Genomic DNA, 24,792 nt, shown 5'->3' on the forward strand with positions numbered 1-24,792 from the left:
TCCTCAACACACTATCAGGTTGATAGCCAACTTGTATAGGGATCAAGAAGCCATGGTAAGAACAGGTGTTGGATTGACTTGAGGTTGAAAAAGGAGATAGGCAAGGATGTCTACTTTTTCCTCACTTTGTTTAGTATATATGCAGAGGACATCATGTATGAAGCATTGTATAAGCTCAAGACAGGAATTAGGAAAGGAAGTAGATTGATTAGTAATCTGAGGTATGCCGATGATACAGTATCCCCTTTGTAATGACAAGGAAGAACTAAGACAAATTTTTGACAAAGTTAACAAAATCAGTAATAACAGAGGACTTCAACTCAATCCTAGAAAAACAAAGATTGTGGTTCTCAAAGGGAATATAAACAGAAAAGCTTGTGAGAAACAAGTGTACCTTAATGGAGAAGCAAGTTTGAGTACCTGAAATCCATTATTAATGTGAAGAATTGCTGTTCAGAAGAAAGTTAGGAATGGCTAAAACAACAGTCAGTCTAAAATCTGGAAGGATGGCTCTATCTCCATGGGAACAAAATTGAGGATTTTGGATGCAGTTGTTTTTCCAACAACTTATGGATGTGAGACTTGGAACCTAAAGAAGTCAGATAAGAAAAAGATAGCTGCTTTTGAGATGTGGTGTTACAGAAGGCTGTTGAGGATATCATATATATGAAAGGCAGAGTTAAGGATATTGACATAAGAAAGTTAAAATATTTTGGACACATTGAAAGGATGGAAGGAGGACTTCTCGGAACAGTAATAGAAGTTCCTGGAAAAAGAGGAAGGTGTAGACCATCAATGAGATGGAGGGATTGTGTGTGGAGTGACAGATCTTTAGAGAGTGGAAGCCTCCAGAAAATCATACAACAGAACTACATGACGAGGCCTGATGTGGCACATAACCAAGCATCGGAGTGACCAAAGGGCATCTGTTGATGCCCAGTGAACATATGGATGGATTGACTTTCTGGAATGGTGTGAAAGACATCAGTCCATACCAGTGATGGCTCATGGCTTGAAATCATGGGAGTGCTGCAACTTTTGAGATATACACACACACACACACACTATAAGTACAGAGTATATGTGCACAGTGTATACTTACATACATGCAACTGTAACTACAGTGTTTGGATAAAATATCAAAATTATGGTAAACATTAAAAAAAAAATTAAACATGAAAAAATATTGTTTATTATCGATAAAATTATACAGTTTATTATAATTCAAAATTACTTAAAAATAACATCCATTATCATAACCCCAATAATGTTCTAAAATAAAAACTATAACAAATGTTATGTCTTTAATTGTAATGTCCAAATGTATAAAGAGACAGAGTAAACACGAAAAGCACTATGAACACTCTCCTACTGGCGCAAACTGCATATAAACAACTGTGGAACTGTACGATGCACAGTGCCGCATTACTAATAGCTCGCATCTCACTATGAACATGCATGTGTTTGCATGCATAGCAATATGACACTGTGGTAAACGCAGTGCTGCTAGCGTTCTTTGCCCTCCTAAGTGCTAAATGGTGGATTTGTATTATTTTTTATACAAAATAAGAGAATTGTATAGGATTGTTGATGATAAAATTAAATATTACAAGCAAATATAAATAAATTAATAAATATAATTTACATATCGAGAAAAATTGGGGGTGCTGCAGTTCCGCAGTGCCTATGCACGAGCACCCCGCTTCTGAAGAATGCGGGTTTGAACTACGTGGGTACACTTATACGCAGATTTTTTTTTTTTTTAAATAAATATATTGGAAACATTTTTGGAGATTTGCGACAATTGGAAAAAACTCGCAGACCAACTGCGTAGCCTAGAAATATCGAAAAAAATTAAGATAACGTAAAGTATGTTTTCAATATTATACAATAATATTGGGAGCGAAATGTATTGGTGAAACAAGGTAAATACTTAAAAAATAATGTGAACTTGATTAGTTTTGACATTCATAATTAATTGGCAACAGGGATAGTTGTCTTATAGGGTGCCATTGAGTTTCTGTGAGGTGCATTGTTTCAAAAGGGAATGGAAACAAATAATACCTCATTTGTCACCATATAAGATTTGTTCTAGGACCACTGTTGTTTGTTCTGGATGACATAGTTCGAGGTTTGAGAAGAGACGTTCAGTTGGTTGTTGATGATAAACAGGGAAGAGCAATTTTAAGAAGCTCTCATGTGGTGTTGTGAAAACGGGAATTCAATAGGTTGGTAATTAGGTGGATGAATGGGAATTTCAGCTCTGGGTTACTAAATGTAAAGTCATGCACTGCCAGAGAAGTTTGAATTGGATGTATTATATTAAGGAATTTGCTCCAATCCAATGTGAGGTGGAGACAAGAAATATGGGAGTATTGGTGTTAGGGAGGGAGCTGTAGTTCAGGAGACATTACAAAAATTGTAAAGGCGACCCAGAAAAGTGCTACCATAATGAGAAGGGCACTGATAAGTAGGAATAATAATAATTAATATTATTCTTATTATTATCATTATATTATTATCATCATCGTCAGACCTCCATGGAGTCAAGAGACTCATCACAGGAGGTCCTACTCCCTCATACACAGCTTATCTTACCGTGACTTAAATGCTTTCACCATCTCTGCACTCACTACACTTTCAGGTAATGCATTCTAATTACACAAGAATCTCCTTTATACAGCTTCTAGGAATGCCTTGTTGTTCTTTCCCAGTCTTCATCTATTCTACAAAGAAAGAATCCCATTACAGTAATCTGGTCCACTTACCATCTTATTTGTCTCAATAATATCCCTTCTCCTCCATCTTGACTCTGGAACTTGCATTCTCTCAATCTCTCCTCATACTCCACATTCCAAGAGTTGAAATTGACTTAGTCAATCATCTCTCTAAACTTGCTCCAACAACTCGTCATCCTTTTGACAACCAGGTGACTAAATCTGAGCATACTAATCAATATGCAGTATGATCAAAGCCTTATACAATGGAATCATAACATCCTTTCTTCTACATGCTTGGGGGTTTTCTGGATTATTGCCATAATCCATTGTGCTGTTCACACAATTTCAATAAAATGTCCCCAAAATTTCAGGTCCCTGTCCACTATCACTACAGATTTTTCATCTTTTCCACCTCCTCTAAGTTATCCCCACTAATCTTGTACTATGCATCACATCTTTGCTTCCCAAATTTTAAAACTTTACATTTTGCTACATTGAACTGATATTCCCACACACCCAACCCATTTACCAAGTATATTCAACTCCACTTGTAACGCTATGACATCCACTCTACAGCTCTCCCCAACTTTGCATCATCTGCAAACATCTGTATATCACCATTCAAGCTTTTTCCAATATCATTTACATAAAAATTAAAAACCATTGACCCCATGAACAGATCCTTGGGGCACACTACTAGTGACTTTTTTTTTTTTTTTTACTGCTTCTGGAATATCCCCCACCCACCATAAACATGATCTGCTGATGCCTGTCAGACAACCAATATCTAATCCAATACTAATCTACAATCCAACCCCATCTGTTCCAGTTATTACCAGCTTGTTATATATTGCAGTCTCTCAAAGGCATTTGCAATATCTATACATACATACATGGCCTTTAATTCAAAGGCTTAGTCATATTATCCCCTTTATGAAGTGGAACAATTTTGACCTCTTTTCACTCCTTTGGAACTTGGGCCAGTCTAAGGCTCATGTTAAAAAAGTAAGGCGAAACTGTGTTGACTCCCTTTGGTGATATTCCATCAAGTCCTATGGCCTTATTGACATCAAGTTTACTCAAATGTGCATGTACCTCCTGCTCATTCACCATTGGTGGATCTTTCTCTCTTCCCACTGCTCTCATGTTCTGCATTATCATTATCTTACATTATTATTATTATTATTATTATTATTATTATTATTAAACAAGACCTCATGGAGTCAAAGACTCATCTAGGAGGTCCTTTTATCTCACACACATCTCATCATACCGGGTCTTAAACACATTCAAACTCCTTGCAGACACCACACTCTCAGGCAAGGCATTCCAATCATTCACAACTCTGCACGAAAAAAACCTGCCTCTCACTCCCCTACTCACACCCTCTTTATACAGTTTCCAGTATACAATAACATCCTCTGATGAGATAATCAAATCCAAGATCCTGAATACTCGTGCACCCCTGCTAAATACTGCTTAAGATAGTTGTCCTTCAAAAACTCAAGAAATTTATTCTTTTTGGTTCCAAACACTGTCTCTTTATTCCTGTCTCTATGATCATAATTAATTCATAAGGATACAATGCTTTAATGAATTGTTTATTTAATATCCCTATTATATCCTTCTCAGTAGTTATCATTCTACCATTATCACTGACCAACATCATCTTTGCTTAATTATTCTTCCTTCTAGTGATCGCATATCAAGAAAACTTAGTAGGATTTCTTTTAGTCTCATTTGCTAACTGCTATTCATACTGTACTTTTGCTACCCTTACCAAGTGAATCATCTTCATTTCTTGCTCTTTGTATTCCTTGTGTAATTGATTATTGCCACCCATCTTGTGCTACCTCCACATTCCTTTTTCTTCCAGATTTCATGCTTCACCTCTTCAGTGATCCATTATTCACCTACCTTATGTGATCTCCTGACCTTCGCAATAAACTCAGCCATTCCTTTGCCAGATATTTCCTGAATAGAGACCAGCAGTATTGATTTCCTTCCCATCCAATTCCTCATTCCATGATATTGCTGCAAGCTGCCTCCTGAATTTGTCATAATCACCTGCTTTATAATTTCACATATAACCCTTTCTCACAAAAGTACTGATATGGCTGGCCACTACTGAAGTGATCACTTCATGGTCACTTCATCAACTGGAGGAAGATTTAAAGCTTCATTTACAATAACATCCTCTGATGAGATAATCAAATCCAAGATCCTGAATACTCGTGCACCCCCTGCTAAATACTGCTTAAGATAGTTGTCCTTCAAAAACTCAAGAAATTTATTCTTTTTGGTTCCAAACACTGTCTCTTTATTCCTGTCTCTATGATCATAATTAAAATTGCCTATAATGATGACCCTTTTCTTATTAACCAGACCAATTTGCCTTCTCACTGCCTTCCACATTAACAGGTCTGTAGCAATGCCCTTCTAAACTTTTTATCCTTTCCACCTCCACTCCATACCATACTGCTTCAAACCACCATTACTATTTTCTCCTTGCCTCTCCACCCTAGATGGGCACAACTCCTCTGCCATCATCAACAGCACTCCTCTTCTCTTTCCTCCTTGTCTGTCTCATGAAAGATTATATATCTCTCCATCTCTATTGCTGTCAGAAAGGATAAGGAACTAAGAGATAAAGAAATAATAATTTCACTGTAGTAATGTGCCAATGAAGTCATCACATTCAGTGCAATGCACTGATCTCATCACTTGGATGTCTGTGCAATAAAGAAATATTTGACAAAGTGTAGAAGCAAGCAGTTGTTTCAGGATTGCAGTTTTGAGTACAAGGATAGGTTAAAGAGTGGTGTGCTCTGTAAAGCTAAGAGTGTATTCAGTTCCATCCAACATCCAGTTATTCATTTCAGACAAACAGGTAATCTGTTTCTAAACACATCTCTGAACATCACTCCTTCAAAGAATCGGGTCTAGAAGAACATGAGACCACAAATACTAATGACAGAATCCTCTAAGTTATAGGTTCCCAACCAGTGGTATGTGAACCTGCAAGGGTACATGCTGGGCCATTCATGGATACATGAAAAATAATCAGAAATGGCATTATTTTCACTATTTTACATTAAGATATTCACTAAACAAAAGCGTCAGTATTTAAAAACAGCTATTTTAAAAACAAGGGTTACAATTTATAGAAATAGGTTTAAAAGGGGGACACAAGTGGACAAAGGTTGGGAACCATTGCATGTCAATACTAAATTATGCACAGTTGTTTCCATAAATATGAATGCTTTTTAAAGAATATGCTGAAACTCTTCTACATCACCTTAATGTTGTGTTCTTCATTCAATTATTCTGGCAAATTATCAAGAACTATACTTAATATTATATTATTAATGTGTTTTTTTTTAAATATTTATTTTCACTCACACACACACACACACACGAACCATACCTCTTTATTTGGTCCTAATAATATTAAACGTGGCTGTATCACAGCTGCATACAAGGAAAGATTCTGTTCGCTGGGTATTTTTATTGTTTTGAATTTTGAATTTCCCACTGTAATATACTACAATGATGATTTTTCATGATATGTGTACCAAAATATCTCAACCCAAAGTTGTCTTAGTCAATTAAATCTTAAACTGTGTTTAACATGCATCTCTATTTCAGTCCTATGAGATTGTTGTAACAGAGATATTGTATGGTATAATAGATGGTGGGAGAGTGGGAACTTTCATTCCTGGAAACATATAAGCGTTACCTGAATATGATTTGTTAAAATTTGCACAGTTTTAAGAGTGATAACAAGAGTATTTGAATGAGGGGAATGCACTACCAGAGTGAATGTGAATGCTCTGACATTGTATATTTTCAAGGAAAGTTTGGCCATGCAAGTAAGACCTAGAAATTTTGCTACTATTAGTAGTAGTAACAACTTTCATTATACAGTTCATAGCATGTTAAATGGAGAGTATGTGCATTATTCATTCGTTCGAATTAGACAAGTGCCAAGTTGCAGAAAATATCCCAAAATTTATTTATTTGTTAAGTTTATAATAAGCATAAGACCATTTACACAGATATTATGATAATATTCTATTATTTTTAGGTTGTAATTGAAGGTGTGATTAATAATCCAGGAAGTATCAGTATTGATGATCTGTCATTCACTCAACATTGTGAACCAGCAAAAGGTATGTAATTTTAGAGTTATCTTTAAATATGATTTTTAAAGTGTAAAATTCCAGTGCTAAGCTAGGAATTATGGCAATAATGACACTGGCATTTTTCGAAAATAATTGAATTAGCAAACCAGAGGAGGATAATCGTTTTGGATAATTTCATTTATATAAATATCATTATCATCAAATTCCTGGCATATACTCTCAAGGGGCATACAGGATATTATGATAATACTACATGAAGAATTTACATCATTACCAACTTCCTCACAACAATTTTCCTCCAAATCAATTTGTTATCTGTCAAGACTCCAACATTACCAGATCTTTGTGATTCTCAGTAGTATAGTAGTTAATATTCTGCCTGTCACACGGGAGATGGGAGTTTAATTACCTGCTGGGGAGGATGCTTTTTTAGCCAGCCTGGTTGGCCGAGTGGTTAGCGTATTTGAACATGGATGTTTGTGATTGTCTTTCAGTGAGAAATCAATTTAATTTTGGCAGGCCTGGTTGGCCAAGTGGTTAGCATATCCGCTCTCCAGCCAAAAGGCTGCAGGGTTCAAATCCTGCCTTGGGCATGGATGTTTGTGATTGTCTGTGAAATTACTAGTGGGCAGTGATGGTGGGTGGTAGATAGCCTTGGTGTGGTTGTGGTTCGTTGTAGTTGGTGGATTGAGCGGTGGAGACAGAGAGTTGTAGAGTAGGTGCCCTAACTCGATGAGTCTATGGAGTTCCTGGAGGTGTCATGTAATAATAATAATGTTTCTATCTTCTAAGGCAGAATGATTCTGCCTTAGAAGACAGATACTGTATCAATCCATCTATATCTTGGTCATTTTCCTGCCAACCTTGCAGAGAACACTTGTTTTGCTAATCTTTTCTCTCCCATTTTAAGTGATAATAACACCTGAAGTTAGCTTTGCTAACACATTTCTGGATGCTAACAATGTCAAGTTCTATCCTAATATACACATTTTTAACATGATATTGCCATTGATGTCATCTGTTCATACCCCTAATCTTTCTTAGGACTCTCATATTTGTGGTTTCTAGTCTTTGGTCATGATGACCAAATGATTTATTTCTAACCTAGCTCTCAGACCATAAATTTAAATTGGTTTGAACACCACTTGTATACAGCTAATTTAGCGTTTTCATTAATTTCTCTCTTATTCCATGTAAATTTATTCAGTTCAGTTCCTACCATACCAGCTTTGTTGATTCTGTTGTCTATTTCCATATTTAATTTACAGTCTTCACTAAAAATTGTGCCTAAGTAGCTGAAATGCTTTACTTGTTCTATAGGGTCTCCATTCATGATGCAGTTGATATTTTCAACGTATCTGCCAATTTTCATTGTCTTTGTCTTATATAAATATATAGAATGGAATGAAGATCATCCAGATGCAAGAAAATAAAATGCCTGACATATATAGTGGTTCTGCTTTAGAGTTTCGTTGTAGCATATTGTATTATTTTTAAGTTACCGAGAACACGAGGTCACAGTCAGTCAGGAGTATTGGTAGCGGAAAAAAATAAAAGTTATTCACTATTTGGTGTAGATGAATATAGCGTTTATATATATGTATATATACATTAGCGTTTATAAATATATATAATAAAGTGTTTATATAGCATTTATTTGTAATTAACAATTACTTTAGTAGTTCCTCGGCAGTAAGGAATAATGGCAGATTCAGCTGCAATCACAAATGCCGTGTCGCCAAGTCCTCCACCATTTAAGAACTCAATTATAAGTAATATAATAAGGGACTTTGTGGCATGCAGTGCTTGCGGCATGTATGCATCTTGGGAGTTTGATATGTGGCTGGTGAGAGAGGGGAGGAGTGCGTGGGAGCAAAATGCAGGCAGTGGGAGGAAATAAATGAAATAGATATATCAATAACTGACCTAGTTACTCCAGGAATGGGAAATGAATATCGGAAGAGGAGTAGTGTGATAAGTAGGAGAGAATGAAGAAAAAATATGAATGAGAAAAGAATAGTCAATAGTGTGGAAGGAGTGAGTGACTGTAAAAGTTTCGTAGATGGTTTTGTTTGGGAGAATGAATTTTGATTAAGAGTGACTGACTTGCAGAGAGAAATAGATGAGCTGAAAGAGGAGGTGGAATGTCTTGTGAATGAGATGAGAAGTATGAAAGATGAGATTAGGAGAATGGAAGAGATAAATGCAAGGCAAATCAGAGTAGGGGAGAGAGAGAGAGTTTTGGGAATAATAGAAGAGGAGAGAATGGTAACAGTAGGAGAGAGGGAATGAGAGAGGGGTATGGGAATGCTAGAAGAAGAGCGAATAGGAGCAGTAAAGGAGAAGGAATGAGAGAGACGTATGGGAGTGATAGAAGAGGAGAGAATGGAAACAGTAGAAGAGAGGGAGTGAGAGAGAGTTATAGGAATGATAGAGGAGGGGGAGAATGGAAACAGTCAGAGAGAGGAAATGAGAAGAATGTGAGGGAGTGCTGGAACCAGGCACAGAGTGATGCAAGGACAGCAGGTAAGTAGGGGAAGAAAGGGTTAGCAGAGAGAGAGAGTGAGGGATGGAGGTGAGCAGTCAAGGAACAGAGTGGTTAGAGGTGTGATGTATGGAGACTCGATGATCTCTGGTGTGCAAGATAGGATGCCAGAGGGGTGTTTGCCTGCAGGGATGATAGAAAATATGGCTATGGCAATTAAGAGGGGTGAAAGGATGGATGAAATGATTGTGATGGTGGGCACGAATGACTTGAGAGGCAGTGTAAATCGTGCGGCGAGAGATCTGAGATTCTTGCTTGAAGTTGTGCAAAAGAAAAAGCAGAGAGGGAAGATTCTGTGTGTGTTGCCCAGGTATGATATTGACAAGCTGAGCAGAAGAGCAGCAATACTGACATAATAGCCAGAATGTTTGAGAAGAGAGGATTGGAATATGAGGATGTTTGGAGGACGTTTGAGGACAGAAGGGAACTGTATTCTAGAGACCACTTGCATTTGAATGAGGAAGGACAAAGGCATCTGGAAAGATTGCTGTTTTCTGAATGAGTCAGTGTGTCAATGCAGGGAAACTAGAATTCCCAGGGTGGATGGTAGCAGGGATGGCCTCTTGTGGGTGCTTCGGGGAAGGAGGATGACATAAGGTAACATTGAGTCCAGGGGTGTCGAAAGGGGACAATGATAGGTATAGAAGCAGTGACATTTTTATGCTCTATACCAGTGGTTCTTAACTGGTGTTCCCCAGAACACTTGTGCTCCCTGAACTGGTCACAAGTGTTCTGCCGGTGAAAGATGTCACATGACGCAGAATTTTACTCTGAATTTTTTTATTCAGAGTAAATTGGCTACTCTGAATAAAAATGTCGAAGAAATTATTTCCATTATAACACAACAATTAATAATATTAGAAGAAAATATTTCGAGTTACTTTCCTTTCTTAAATACACACAATTTATGACTGGATATGAAATCCATTTGGCACAGTTAATACATTGAGTTGTGAATTTTCGTTACAGGAAAAAGAACAATTAGTTACTTTGTCAGCGGATCGTACTCTAAAAATGAAATTCTCTGAAATAACTCTTGAGGAATTTGTATTTTTGTTCAAGCCAAATACTCAGCTCTCTCCACAAGAGCACTGAAAATTTTGTTACAGTTAAAGTTTGTGTGAGGTCGGTTTCTCAATATTAATGAATATAAAAACAAAAGAGTATGAAAGACTTACTAATAATCAAAAAATTTTAATATTTTTAACTCTGATCTTAACTGGGGAATTATGAATTCCACAATAGTTCAGTTTTATCCTTTGTAAAAATGTTTTCCATTTTGCTGTTGATACATAAATCTTCTACAATTATAACCTTTTGTGTATATTTAGTTTACTTATAGTTCCTTTATTAAATGAATAATATTCTAAAAAAAAAAATATATATATATATATATATATGTATATGTAGAAAGTATTTTACCTTGGTTATAATAAATGTTAAAGATACCAAGTTATTTGAAACCAGGTTTAAAATAACTTGGTATCTTTAACATATATATATAGATAGATAGATAGATAGACAAAGAGATAGGATAGGTATATGACATATTAGACCTGATATTGTTGCTGAAACCTGCAAAAGACGACATGCTCAAGTATGGCATTAAAATCAGTTTCATTTTTATAAAAAGTAAGTCCATGCATATGTTTTTATTGTTAGTTTTATGACCCTAATGCTTTTGATGTTCCCCAAATTTTTCTTATAATCAAAAGTGACTTTAAAAAAGTTAAGAACCACTGCTCTATACTAATGCCAGGAGGATCCGGAATAAAGGAGATGAATTGGTGGTGCTGATAGCATCAACCTGGCCAAAGATTATTGGGATTCTGAGATGTGGTAGATGGAGGATGATATAATAACTGGAATTGAAGTGGCAGGGTGCAGCATTTTTCCTCAGAATAGGAAAGGAAAATGTGATGGTGGAATACAGCTTATGATAAGTGATGACTTATGTCCTCTTAGAGTAGAGTAGAGGCTTTGAAAGGCATTGATACAAATGTTTTTGAAAGCATATGGTGTGAGGTAGAAGTGGCCAAGACAGGTTATTTAGTAGGATGTTGCTATAAACCAGGAGATATTTAGGCAGTTCAGCTTGGCAAGTGCAAGAAGAACGATTGTTGTGGGAGATTTGACTACCGCAGCATAAGCTGGGAAGAGGAAAATGCAAGTAGTAAGAAGGGGATAGAATTTCTGGAATGTTGAGGAACAAATGTCTTCGGCAGAATGTAATAGATGGAACAAGAGATTCAAGAGTTTTGGATTTGGTTATAGCATCAGAAGAGCTGATAATAAGTGAGATGACATCTCTCCCACCAGTTGGAGAGAACGACCATGTGGTTTTGACTTGGAAGATGAATAGATATGCAGGAGTATCAAAGAAAAGGGAATGTATGTGGAATTATAAGGCAGGTGATACGTAATAGTCTTAGGTATCAACTAGTTCCATGGAGGACAGAATTGGAAGTCCAGGATATCATTAGTTCTTGGGAAATTGTTAAAGGAATAATTGTTAGCAGCAATATTAAGCTATATTCCATGGATGAAGAAGGGAACACAATTTGGCCTAAAGTGATGACAAACGATATCAAACAGGAACTGCAGTTGAAAAAGAGATTATGGAAGATATTCAAGGAGAAGACATTCAAGGTGGAGGACAGATACACGAAGAACATAAGATGCAGGCCAGGAGAGTGACCAGAACGGTGAGGAAGGCAAAACTGGAATTTGAGAAGAGGTTGGCACTAAGATCCAAAGAAAATCCTAAGGAATTTTTTAGCTATGTGGCCAGTACATGGAGAAACGATTGTGGAAGAATGACATTGTGGGATAAAAATGGGAATAGAGTGACTGATGCAGAGGACATAGTGGAGTTGTTCATTGAGCACTTTATTAGAGTATTTCATCCTAGAGGAGGGTTTAATACTAAAGGGATAGGGCAGTTTCATGGTTTAGAGGTGCAAGAGGAGAGTGTGTTCCAAATACTGAGTACTCTGGATGTCAGTAAAGCTGTTGGATGGAATGGTATTTCACCACGAATTTTGAGAGAATGTGCTAAAGAACTGACCTAGCTTTTCAATAAAATTCTGGCTGAAGGAAAGGTACCCAGGGAATGGAAGGAAGGTAAGATAGTGCCGCTGCATAAGGGCGGTAGCAGACTGGAAGTGTATAATTATAGGCCTGTTTGTGTGTCATCAGTAGTTGTTAAGGTCTTGGAGAAATTAGTGAGGGACTATATACAGCATTGGGCAGATGAGGGTAATGTTATCTGTGACAATCAACATGTATTTGTTAAGGGGTGCTCTTGCTTTAGTAATATGATTGACTTTTATAATAAAGTGACAAGAGCAGTTGATGAGGGAAAGGCATATACTGCCATTTTTTTGGATTTTCAAAGGTGTTTGACAGGGTGCCATATGAAAAGCTGATATTTAAGTTGCAGCACATGGGTTTAAATGTTGGGTTAGTCAAATGGATTTAGGATTGGCTGAATGATAGGTATCACAGAGTTGTGTATAGTGGGGCAATATCAAGGAAGCAGGTTACAAGTGCAGTTCCACAGGGATCAGTACTGTGACCTGTATTGTTCAACTTTTATATCAATGATATTGTCAATGGATTGCATGGGGACATCCAGTTGTTTGCAGATGATGTGAAGCTAGGAAGGGTTATCTGCAGTGGTGAGCTATAAGGGGCTTGCATGAGCCATTTGTTAAATTTTTCTCAAATTTGTGAGCCCCTTGTTCTTCTTGTTTACTTTTTTATTTTTTCAAAAATAAAAAGTCTGGAACATATTAAGCGACAAACACTTACGGTAATAAAAATTAGTCTATTCGGCAGTGCGCCCAAGTTTGAAAATAAAATAAGCACATGCACTATCTTTACCCTTCTCCCTTCTGATTAAAAGAAACACACATATTAACCACAGTGAAAATTATTTAATTGTAAATATTTCATCCTAAGTATCTTAGGGCATCATCAGTACAGTAGTTTTAAACAATAATAGGAGTAACATACAGTTAGGGTGCATGATTACAATAGAATCTCATAACATGCTACAGTAGTACAAAAAAAAAAAAAAATTAATTATTTAACACAATTTTGTATGACAATTTCCCATACTTTAGGAATAGTAAGAACGTCATTGCGGTTTAAGTTTGGTCTGTGTAGTAGGGCTTCAGAACTCTCCTTGTATAAACGTTCATGTTTATATAAAGATCTATGTAAAAGTTTAGACTTTTCCCAATGGTGGATCCTATGGTTTGGATTTTCAATTCCGTGCTGAGAGAGGGCAGATTTCTGCCGTTTAAAATGACAAATGTGGTCTTGATGTTCTGAGATGCGTTTCTGAACAGACCTACCTGTCTGTCCAAAGTAAGATAATTTGCATGAGCATGGAATCTCATAAACGCCAGGCAACATCAAAGGTGAGAGTTTGTCCTTAGGAGAAGGTAACAAGATGTAAATTTGGTTGATGGGTTTGTAAGTAGTGGCAAAATTGTATTTCTTCATAATTTTAGAAAGACGTTCTGAGATGCCTTTAACGTAAGGTATGGGAATCCTATGGACTTCTTCCTGTCTGGTTTGATGTGTGGAGAAGTGACTGCTGATGATTTTTTGAGTTGTTTTAGGATGATATCCATTTAGGATGGCTGTATTTTTGATTACTTCTAATTCTGCTCCTCTGAAGAATCTTTAAACCAGGAATTAGAAGTAATCAAAAATACAGCCATCCTAAATGGATATAATAGTTTGGTAGTTAAAAAATGTTTTTTTTTTATGTAAGATAAATTAACACGTTCGCTGCCACACTCCTCAGGCATAGTTTGTTCCCACACACCAAGCACTTTCACTTCTTCAAGGTCGGTGCGAGTAATCTCGTTCCCAGTGGTAAGCGCCATACGAGTATATTCGTAGCTGGCTTATGAAACTCATATATAAGAACTACGAGTATACACACACGTTTGCTGCTCTGCTCCTAAGCCAGGCATTTCACTTCTTCAAGGTCGGTACGAGTAATCTTGTTGCCAGCGGTAAGCATCATACAAGTATATTCGTAGTTGGCTTGTGAAGCTCATATACCAACTACGAGTATACTTGTAGTTCGCAGCGAATGTGTTAACACAGTTGATGGTGTGCAAATATTTCATGTTTAGATCATGAAATATTTGTTTCAAAACATTAGCCTTTAGAGGTTGAGTGCCCTCTCATACTTTTTGATTGGAATTTGTACACAAGCTGTTTTAATAAAATTTTTTGTGTGAAATACGGCTTCTTTTTTTTTTTCTCGATAATAGAGGCCTGTGTAGCTCAGTGGAAGTGGCGCTTGCTTCCTCTGCACTTGGTCGCTTGAAGTCAGACTTAAGTTCAAGTCTAGTCTCCGACTGGAGGAACTTTTTTGACTGGTTCGAGGTCTGGAGGTACAGTAGGAGAGTGTGTTTCAGATACTGAGTACTCTGGATGTCAGTAAAGCTGTGGGACTGGATGGTATTTCACCACGAGTTTTGAGAGAATGTGCTAGGGAATTGACAGTGCCTTTAACATGGCTTTTCAATGAAAGTCTGGCTTTAGCAAAGGTGCCCAGGGAATGGAAGGAAGGTAAGATAGTGCCATTGCATAAGGGTCGTAACAGACTAGTGGTAAGTGTCTAATTATAGGCCAGTCTGTGTGTCATCAGTAGTTGTTAAGATCTTGGAGAAAGTAGTGAGGGACCGTATACAGCATTCGGCAGATGAGGGTAATGTTATCTGTGAGAATCAACACAGATTTGTGAAAGGACGCTCTTGTTTTAGCAATATGCTAGCCTTTTATAATAAAGTTACAAGAACATTAGATGAGGGAAAGGCATATACTTCAATTTTCTTAGACTTGGCGAAGGCATTTGACAGGGTGCCACATGATAAGCTGATATTTAAGTTGAAGCACATGGGTCTGGATGTCAGATTGGTCAACTGGATTCAGGATTGGCTGTCTGATAGGTATCAGAGAGTTGTGTATGGTGGAGCAGTTTCCAAGAGGCAGAGGGTTACAAGTCGGGTCCCACAGGGCTCAGTACTAGGACCTATATTGTTTAACCTTTATATCAATGACATAGCCAGTGGATTGCAGGGGGATATTCAGTTGTTTGCGGATGATGCGAAGCCGGGAAGGATTATTAGTAATAGTGCAGATGTGGTAGCCCTGCAAGAGGATTTAAATAAGCTAGATAGATGGGCAAATGAATGGGGGGGGGTCAGTTTAATGCAGCAAAATGTAAGGTCTTGAGGTTTGGGAAACATCGATGGGATGCTGCACGCTCTATGGGAGGAGTTATACTGGAGGAAGTAGGGGAGACAAGAGATCTGGGGTTGCTGATTGATAGAAACCTGAAGTTTAGGGGACATATTGCAAAGGTGGTGAAGGTAACACAGAGGATTGCTGCTATTATGAGAAGGACACTGACCTGCAGAGATAAGAGGGTTATCATTCCGTTGTATAAGTCTCTGATCAGACCACACTTGGACTATTGTTCTCAGATTTGGTCCCCAGGATTTGAAGGGGATAAATTAACTGTGGAAAGGATACAAAGACAAATGACAAAGATGGTTTCAGGACTGTACAAGGATAGTTATGAGGATCGGCTGAGAGAATGTGGACTGCAGAGTTTGATGGATAGAAGAAGGAGAGGTGATATGATTGAGACTTTTAAACTGTTGAGAGGTGGTTACAGGGTTGACACTGGGGAGTTCTTTTGCTTGGTTGAACAGCAGGAAGGAGTGATAACAAGAGGCCATCCCTGGAAGTTACGAAAGGAAACTGTGAGCAAGAGGGTAAAGAGTGGTTTCTTTGTGTGGAGGGTGGTTGAGCCGTGGAATGCATTGCCTGATGGAGTGGTGGGAGCGAGAACGGTCAGTGAGTTTAAAGAGTGGTATGATAGACTTTGTGTTTCTCAGGGGGGGACCTCCCCTCGATGAGTCTTGACAGACTTTATGTCTTAGGAAGGACCTCCCTCGAAGAGTATTTTGACTCCTTGGAGGCCTGAATAATAATAATAATAATAATAATAATAATAATGCGAGCCCTTTGTTAAAATTTCCATAGCTCACCATTGATTATCAGTAATAGCACAGATGTGCAGCCCTGCAAGATGATTTGAATAAAATAGACAGTTGGGCAAATGAATGGGGGTTCGGTTCATTGCCGCAAAATGTAAAGTCTTGAGGGTTGGGATCCAATGATGGAAGGATAGATATTCGATTGTGTAAAGTTCTCGGCTGTACTGGAGAAGGTAGGGGAAAACTGAAATTCAGAGAGCATATTGAAAAGGTGGTGAGGATAACTCAGAGGATTGCTGCAATACTGAAAAGGGCACTGACCTGCAGAGATAAAACAGTTATCATTCTGTTGTATAAGACCCTAATCAGACCACACTTAGACTATTGTTTTCAGATTTGGTCCCCAGGATTTGAATTGGATAAATTGACAGTGGAAAGGGTACAGAGGTGGATAACAAAGATGGTTTCAGGACTGTACAATATGAGTTATGAGGATTGACTGAGGGAATGTGGACTGCAGAGTTTGGTGGATACAAGAAGGAGAGGTGATATGATCGAGATTTTTAAACTGTTGAGAGGCAGTTACAGGATAGACGTTGGAGAGTTCTTTCACTTGGTAGAACAGTGGGAATGAGCAATGACAAGGGGCCATCCCTGAAAGTTATGAAATGAGGCTGTGTGCAAGAGGGTGAGGAGTGGTTTCTTTACATGAAGGGTGATTGAACCTAGGAATGCATTGCCTGAGAGAGTAGTTGGAACAGGAATGGTCTGTGGGTTCATGGAGTGGTGTGATAAACTTTGTGTTTCCTAAAAGCGACCTCCCACGATGAGTCTTTTGACTCCATGGAGGCCTGGATAGTTTTTTTTTTTTTTTTAAAAAAAAAACATTTTATTATGTCTCAGTATAAATTACATACAATAATAATATTTACAATATTTACAATAAGGATTATACAGAATTTTTGAATTTGAATATACATAATTATAATAATAATAATAATAATTTATTTAAATTAAGAGGATATTAAATCCCACATAGTTTTAAAACCGAATAAGAAACTCAAAGATTGGAATCAGAGAGTTTCTTGCCGAATATAGTGAACTATAAAGTATCAGCGACCACTGGCGTGAGCAAATGCAAGTGACCCTAGCACGTAGTGCAATACCGGAAGTTACTTAAGTATGAAGCCGGAGTTACTTAAGTATGAAGAGCTTATTAGCTCTTCATACTTAAGTAACTTAATAGTTGCACCTGTTTGGAAATTCGTATCACAGAGTATATAAGCTCTTTTCACTATACACTTCAGTATTAGGTCTACTCACTGATGAAGCCTCAAAAAAAGGCTGAAAGCGGTCTGGGTAGTGACCTCCCACCATAATGTAATAACAGCATACATTTCCTAGGAAATGTGTTTTTGCATTATAGAAAATACTTAAGAATAGCGATCAGAATTTACTGACTTTGATACGAGTCTTCCGGTATTGCACTACGTGCTAGGGTCACTACATTTGCTCACGCCAGTGGTCGCCGATACTTTATAGTTTACTATATTTGGCAAGAAACTCTCTGATTCCAATCTTTGAGTTTCTTATTCGGTTTTAAAACTATGTGGGATTTAATATCCCCTTAATTTAAATAATGTTTTCATTGCCGAAATGAAGCTTATTAGCTCTTCATACTTTAAATAATTTATTTATTTTATTTATTTATTTATTTATTTACTATTATTATTTTTTTTATGTCTCAGATGAATTGCATACATAGTTGCTGTAGTAATTATATATATATATAATATTTATAACGCATTACAATTGTGTATAACAGATACTTGCAAGTTAATAATTTTCTTCCTCGAAGCTTAGCAGAGCTTATCTGAGGAAGATAATAGATGATAGAGGGTGGTGGTTTCATGCCTATACTGGTCACAAGCCAAGTGTTGATTTTACTGTTTGTTGGTACGTGCTTGGAAGACTTCAACTGCTGCTATTACAGTTTAACTTTTTTTTTCTTTTTTTTTTTGTGCAAATAGGGTTGGATTTAGACATGGTGTGTTTGTTTCTTTGTGTTCTTGTAGTGATAGTTTTTGAGAGGGGGGGGGGGGTTGTCATAGGTTTGTGTGTGTGTGCATGTGTGGTGGGGGAGAGAGAAACAGGAATTGCTCTAATTTTCATTCCCGCTATAATATTTATATAGTGCCTGTTTCAGCTCTCTGTATGTTCCTAGGTTTCTGTTGTCGAACGGCAGTTTGTTTATCATGTCAGGTACGTAGAAGTTTTGGGTGGCTTTGCTGTAGTGATTGTTGTATTTATATGTTATGTAGTTTGTTGACTGTGGTCTTGTTATTTGATATGTTGTTCTGGTTACTCTGTATGTTGGGCTGTAGTAGTGTTTTAACATGACTGTGTAGTGGCATAAGTGTTTCACCTTAAATATTTTGTGTTTTGTCTGTGCTTCCTGCATAAGAGTGGGTTGTTCCCAGAATATTAGTTTTATCATTTTATCTTGCAACCATTGTAGCCTGTTAAGTCTGTAGTCTGCGCAGAATGCATATGATGTGGTTGCATATCTTAAAATGTTTTCACATAATGCTTTATAGATTAGTATTTTTATGTGGGTTGGGGCAATGTCTTTTAATCTGTATAGTTTGCTTGCTATTATCCTAAGCTTGGTATGTAGGTAGTTTGTATGGCTATTCCAACTTTGATCAGCATCGAAGTGAAGTCCAAGATAGCGTGTTGTTTTCACCTGTGTGATAGTTGTGATTTTAGGTTCTGCACTTTGTGTATAGGAGGATGAATGTTTGATAGTGAGATATTTAGTTTCTATGGGCAGTTTATATTGTTTTTCCAGGGTTTATATATATGCCGTTTTTGGTTAACTAGTTAGTGATTTGATTGATGTCGTGTTGCATATTTTTGTAAGCGATATTTGCATTGTTGTGAATGGATACTATGGCCATGTCGTCTGCATACTGGAAGATTTTACTTTTTAGGGGGAGTTGACTTATGTCGTGACATAACTACGGGTTACATGTACCTCTTTGCTGTATGCTGATCCTATACGTGTGATGTGCTTTCTGTTTTTTGTGTATGCTTTAAACCACTGGAGTAGACGACCTTCAATTCTGATATGGGTAAGTTTCGTTAACAAGGTTTTATGTGTTAGTGTGTCAAATGCACTAATGTTATTCTGTTTTTATCCAATGCAGCGTTTATTAGATCTGTGAAATCTTCCAGGAGTATTGCTGTTCCTTTATTTTTTTGAAAGCCATATTGTGTTTTGGGTATGATTTGAAATTTTTCAACGTATGTGGAGAGTTTCTGATGTACAATGCGTTCCATGATTTGGTTGATTACAGGCAGCGTGGCGATAGGTCTGTAATTACTTATTATGTTTCTTTTTCCCTGTTTGTGTATGGGTGTGATTAATGCAGTCTTCAGTGTTCAGGTATGTGTCCTGTTTCGAAGATTTTATTTAACAGTTTTTGTATAACTGGAAGTAGGTCAGTTGAGTGTTTCTTGATGTCTTTTGGTCTGATTCCGTCTATCCCCGGTCCTTTGTTAGGATTAATTTGTTGAATTGCCAGTGATAGTTCCTCTTTTGTTACTGTGGGGAACCACATCGACTGGGTTGCTCGTGGACCTAGTGGAGAATGTTCGTTTGTGTGAGGAAAGGTTGTTTCTTGTAGCTTTTGGACAGAGTTCACGAAGTGCTGATTAAAGTTGTTTGCCAACTGTTTGAGGGATTTGGGATAGCAGGCAAAGCTGTGTTTTATTATTTCTGAGGCAATGGTTCTGTGTATATTGTCCAGCATTTCATTAATCAGGTGCCAGGTTTCCTTTATATATCATTCTGAGCTGTTGTTAATTTGTTGCTGTAATAGTTTCTTTTTGCTGTTCTAATCTGGGTTGTTATGAGATTCCGTTTTCTTTTGTATTCAGCTTTTAAAGCGATATTGTTCGGCGACTTCTTAAGTTGTTTCCATAGGGCATCTTTTCTTTGTATGTCTGTTAGTATGTTGTCTGTTATCCATGGATTTTGCTTCGTTTGGGGGCGTATTTTTATTTTTGTTAATGCTTTGTTATATATTTTGTTAAATGCAAGTTTAAGATTATTATATACAGCTTCAGCAGAGTCTAAAGATGCTATCTGCATCCAGTCTGTTTTTCTGATTTCATCGTTCACTATTGCTTTGTTTACAATGCTATGATACTGTTTTGTAGTCTCAGTGATTTTTATGGGTTCTGGTTCAGTGTGTAACTGCAATGCTGTGAAATAATGGTCTGCCAGTTTGCATGTTATGACGGCTGCTGTGTGGCTGTTTGGAGGGGGCCCTTATATTTATACAATCAATGCAGGTTGAGGTGTTGTTGTGTTTCCGACTAGCTCTTCTCGTGTATACGACTGTATGGATGGGGTTATGTTTTATGCCGATAATAGGTCTAGGTATTGTTCTGTGTTGTTATTTATGTTCCTAATGTTTATATTAATGCCTCCTATTATTATCAAGTATTTTGAGGTGCCTACTTTCGTGGCTGAAAGCCATCTGTTTAGTTCTTCTAGGAATTTTGTGGTGCCTAAGTTGGGTTGTCTGTATATTGCGTTTAATATCAGGGAGTTTTCTTGTTTGATGTTTTTAATTTCGATGCATATGTTTTCTGCATATTCTAATTTATAGTTTATTTCTGTTACTTCTAGTTTATGTTTGGTAAATATTATTATACCACTGCCTCATTTTGTTTGTCTGCAGTGTTGTGTTATTGGAAGTGTGGCATTTGGTAGGAGGATGCCTCTTCGTTTGTCGTAGATACTTCAGTCAGTATTAAAATGTCTATTTCATCTATATCTTCCTTCAGATGAGCTTGCAGGGTCAGCCAGTATTTTTTGAATGCTTCTGATGTTGATGTGGAGAATAGATAGTCCTTTTTTGGGGATTGTCAGTTGTTTCCATTCTGTTATTGATTTCAGAATGTGGCAATTATCATGTTCCAGGGTGATTACGTCTGCTTGATGGTCTGCATTCGTGTTGGTTGGTGTGCTGTTCCTTCTTTATGAGTTGTCAATATTCCTTTCAATGTGACGGATTTTACTGATTTTATTTCGATTGGTTTTGCATCTTGTGTCTTTCTAAGGAATATTTTGCTGTCTCTTATCCATATAAACTGGTAATTGTTTTCTGTTTTTACTTTCCTTGCTTGGTAGAATATTTTCTGATAATATGGCGTAAGGTATTCGGACAAGTATATTGGGGTATTGTCGTGGTCTCCTTGCAGATCCTTGACTACTGGATTTTTAATCCTGCTAGCTTTTATAAGTGTAGTTTTTGTTAGGCTTTTGGTGAGTTGCACTATGACGGGAGAAGGACGGGTATTATTTTCTCTTTTCCTTTTTTGTGGTAACCGATGCACTGACTGGATGTCTCTTGATTCAATGGGAGAGCCGATTTTTTGGCTTAGTTGTATTACAGTGTCTCTTAGATGTTCCATAGCTATTTCTGGGAGACCATTTTTGAGGAGGTCATTTTTGTGCTGCTGTTGGTTTGAGAGCTCGTACTGTTGCTTTAAAGAGTTTAGTTCTTGCCATAGGTCCGTTGTCTCTTTAATTAATTTATGCTGTCTTTCAGTTAGCTCTTTGACGCAGTTTTTAATTTTTCTAATGGTCTGTAGCATACCTTCTACCGAGTTATTATTAAATTTAATAAAATTAATAATAATAATAATAATAATAATAACATGCTCGAGCATTATACAACAGAGGGTACAGAAGAATAACAGACATTGGACTAGATCATTGCACAGATGATTTTATTGTGAACAAGGCGTCAAATCTACTTAAAGTTTGAAAAAATTACTAGGAAGTAATCACTTCTGCTTGCCAGTCATGTTGAAGGCTTCTGTGAGGATAGCATATGAAGGAGGTCTGAAAAGTTCTCGGCCTCGACCAGAGATGGCAACACTATTGCAAGATTTTTTTTCTAAGTTGGTATATCTCTCATAAGCATCCATGTGAAATTGCAAGTCATTCTATCAAGTAGTTTGTTTTATACAGCTATCTGAAGCAAAAGTGTTGTCTGTATCTGTAAAGGTTTATAGGCACATTTCTTCATTTCAACAATTAAGAAATGTGCTGCCGAGTTTAAACTGGGCTGTACCAGCCTTGAAGATGATCCATGTGAAGGACGTCCAAAAATTGTAACAAGACCAGGAATCATTGATCAAGTGCACGATATGGTATTTGATCAATGATTCCTGGTCTTGTTACAGGAATCATTGATCAAGTGCACGATATGGTATTTGATGACCTGTGAGTCAAAGTGCATGAAATTGCTGAGATTATAGGCATTTCAAAAGAATGTATAGGATACATTTTGCATGAAGAATAGCAAACGAAAACGTTTTGCGCAAGATGGGTGACATGCTGATTAAAAATGCACTTGCATGAAAATCTCTGCACAGTGCTTGGAGCATTTTAGGGGGGATAAAACTGACTTTGTGCATCAATTTATTACTATGAATGAGACGGCCAGATCACGAACACGTCGTCAACGTATCTAAGCCAGACTGTCGGTCTTTGCGTGACAGAATTAAGACTCCTTTGCTCAAAGGTTTCCATGTAGACATTAGCGATTGGGAGGGATAGTGGAGAGCCCATGGCTGTACCTTCTTTTTGTAGGTAAAATTTGTTTTGCCACACGAAGTAACCAGACTGTAGTATATGGGCAGGGCACTTGACGACGTGACGTTGATGACGTGTTCGTGATCTGGCCACACGGGCAACAAACGCTAAACACATTCCTTGGCCACCTGAACAAACAACACGAATGCATACAATTTACCATCGAAATCAAAAATCAAAACTCGCTCCCATTCCTAGACAAACTAGTCACACGTCTTCCTTCGGGCAGTCTATCCTTCACGGTCTACTGAATACCGACACACACACACAGGCCAATACACACATGCTAATTCATACCACCACCCATCACAAAAATATGGAGTCATTAACACCCTTAAAAACAGAGCTACAACAATCTGCTCTAACCAGCAAGCCCTGAAACAAGAAGTAAAAATCATTACCGACACATTCATAAATAATGGCTATAAAAAAATACTATTAATAAAATACTCCATAAAACAACAACAAAAACGAATCTAGATTACAGTAAAACCATTAAAGGGTTATCAGAAAAAATCAACAGAATCCTACAACATTATAACCTCAATGCCACCTTCAAGCCACCCACTAAACTTAAGACCATATTCAGCTCCTCTAAGGATCCTCTCCTTCCATTGGCACATCCTGGAGTCTATTCCATCCGCTGTAACCTACTGTACATTGGTAAAACAGGATGGACAATCCCTATACGTAAGAAAGGACACATTAAATATAACCATTATGGTGAAGCAGGCCTCTCAGATCACGCGCTCAACAACTTATACCAAATCAACTGGAAAAGCACCCTCTCTTTACACCTTCAAAAACCTGGTATGAAAGAAAATTTAAGGAAGCCTGCGAAATCCTGATAAACCACCCAAATATCAACAACAAAGATGGCATGAAAATTCCAAGGATCTGAATGGCACACAATCTGCCTACCTAATATATAAGCTCCAGCATAAGTCAAGATTCTAGCCAATCTTCAGCTAGTATTAGAAACCATTCCATACCAACTGGCTGGAATGTACATTTATAATCATGATGTTAATATATGTATATAGATAGATACATAAACTTGTTGTTATGCCCAATGTATTTCTAAAACCAACAGATAAAACTAACAATAGGACTCTAGTGTTGATGTATAATTTTTTTTTTTTTTTTTCGCCAGAGGTCATGCCAACAATTCTTGTAGCAGTTGGTCAGTAACTCTAACAAACCAGTTTGATTGTAGTGTAGCTTGTTGTCTGTGTATAATTGTATGCTCCAGAAGATGACCTTGATATAAAGGTCGAAATGTCAAATGTAGATTTTAGTTATTATTATTATTATTATTAAACAAGACCTCATGGAGTCACAGACTCATCTAGGAGGTCCTTTTATCTCACACACATCTCATCATACTGCGTCTTAAACACATTCAAACTCCTTGCAGACACCACACTCTCAGGCAAGGCATTCCAATCATTCACAACTCTGCACGAAAAAAACCTGCCTCTCACTCCCCTACTCACACCCTCTTTATACAGTTTCCAGGGATGACCTCTAGTTCTCCCCTGATCTCCCACTGTTCTCTGTAGAACTTCTCCACCATGGATCCTATAACAACCCCTTACCAACTTGTAGGTCTCTATCATATCTCCCCTCTTCCTTCTCTCCACTAGACTCTGCAAATTACATCTTTTCAATC

General features: G+C 37.4%; 1 protein-coding gene across 1 annotated transcript in view; it reads left to right on the forward strand.

The window, feature by feature from the left end:
• LOC150101230 (MAM and LDL-receptor class A domain-containing protein 2-like) overlaps positions 1–24,792 on the forward strand; it is a 1,363,156-nt gene that overhangs the window by 867,691 nt on the left and 470,673 nt on the right. Inside the window, exon 33 of the mRNA XM_090402193.1 lies at positions 6,808–6,892. Coding sequence (XP_090258319.1) covers positions 6,808–6,892 — 85 coding nt within the window. The remainder of the gene's footprint in view (positions 1–6,807; positions 6,893–24,792) is intronic.

This window comes from Typopeltis vanoorti, chromosome 12, assembly GCF_054136105.1.
Source record: "Typopeltis vanoorti isolate ZY-2024b chromosome 12, IOZ_Tvanoo_1.0, whole genome shotgun sequence".
NCBI lineage: Eukaryota > Metazoa > Arthropoda > Arachnida > Uropygi > Thelyphonidae > Typopeltis > Typopeltis vanoorti.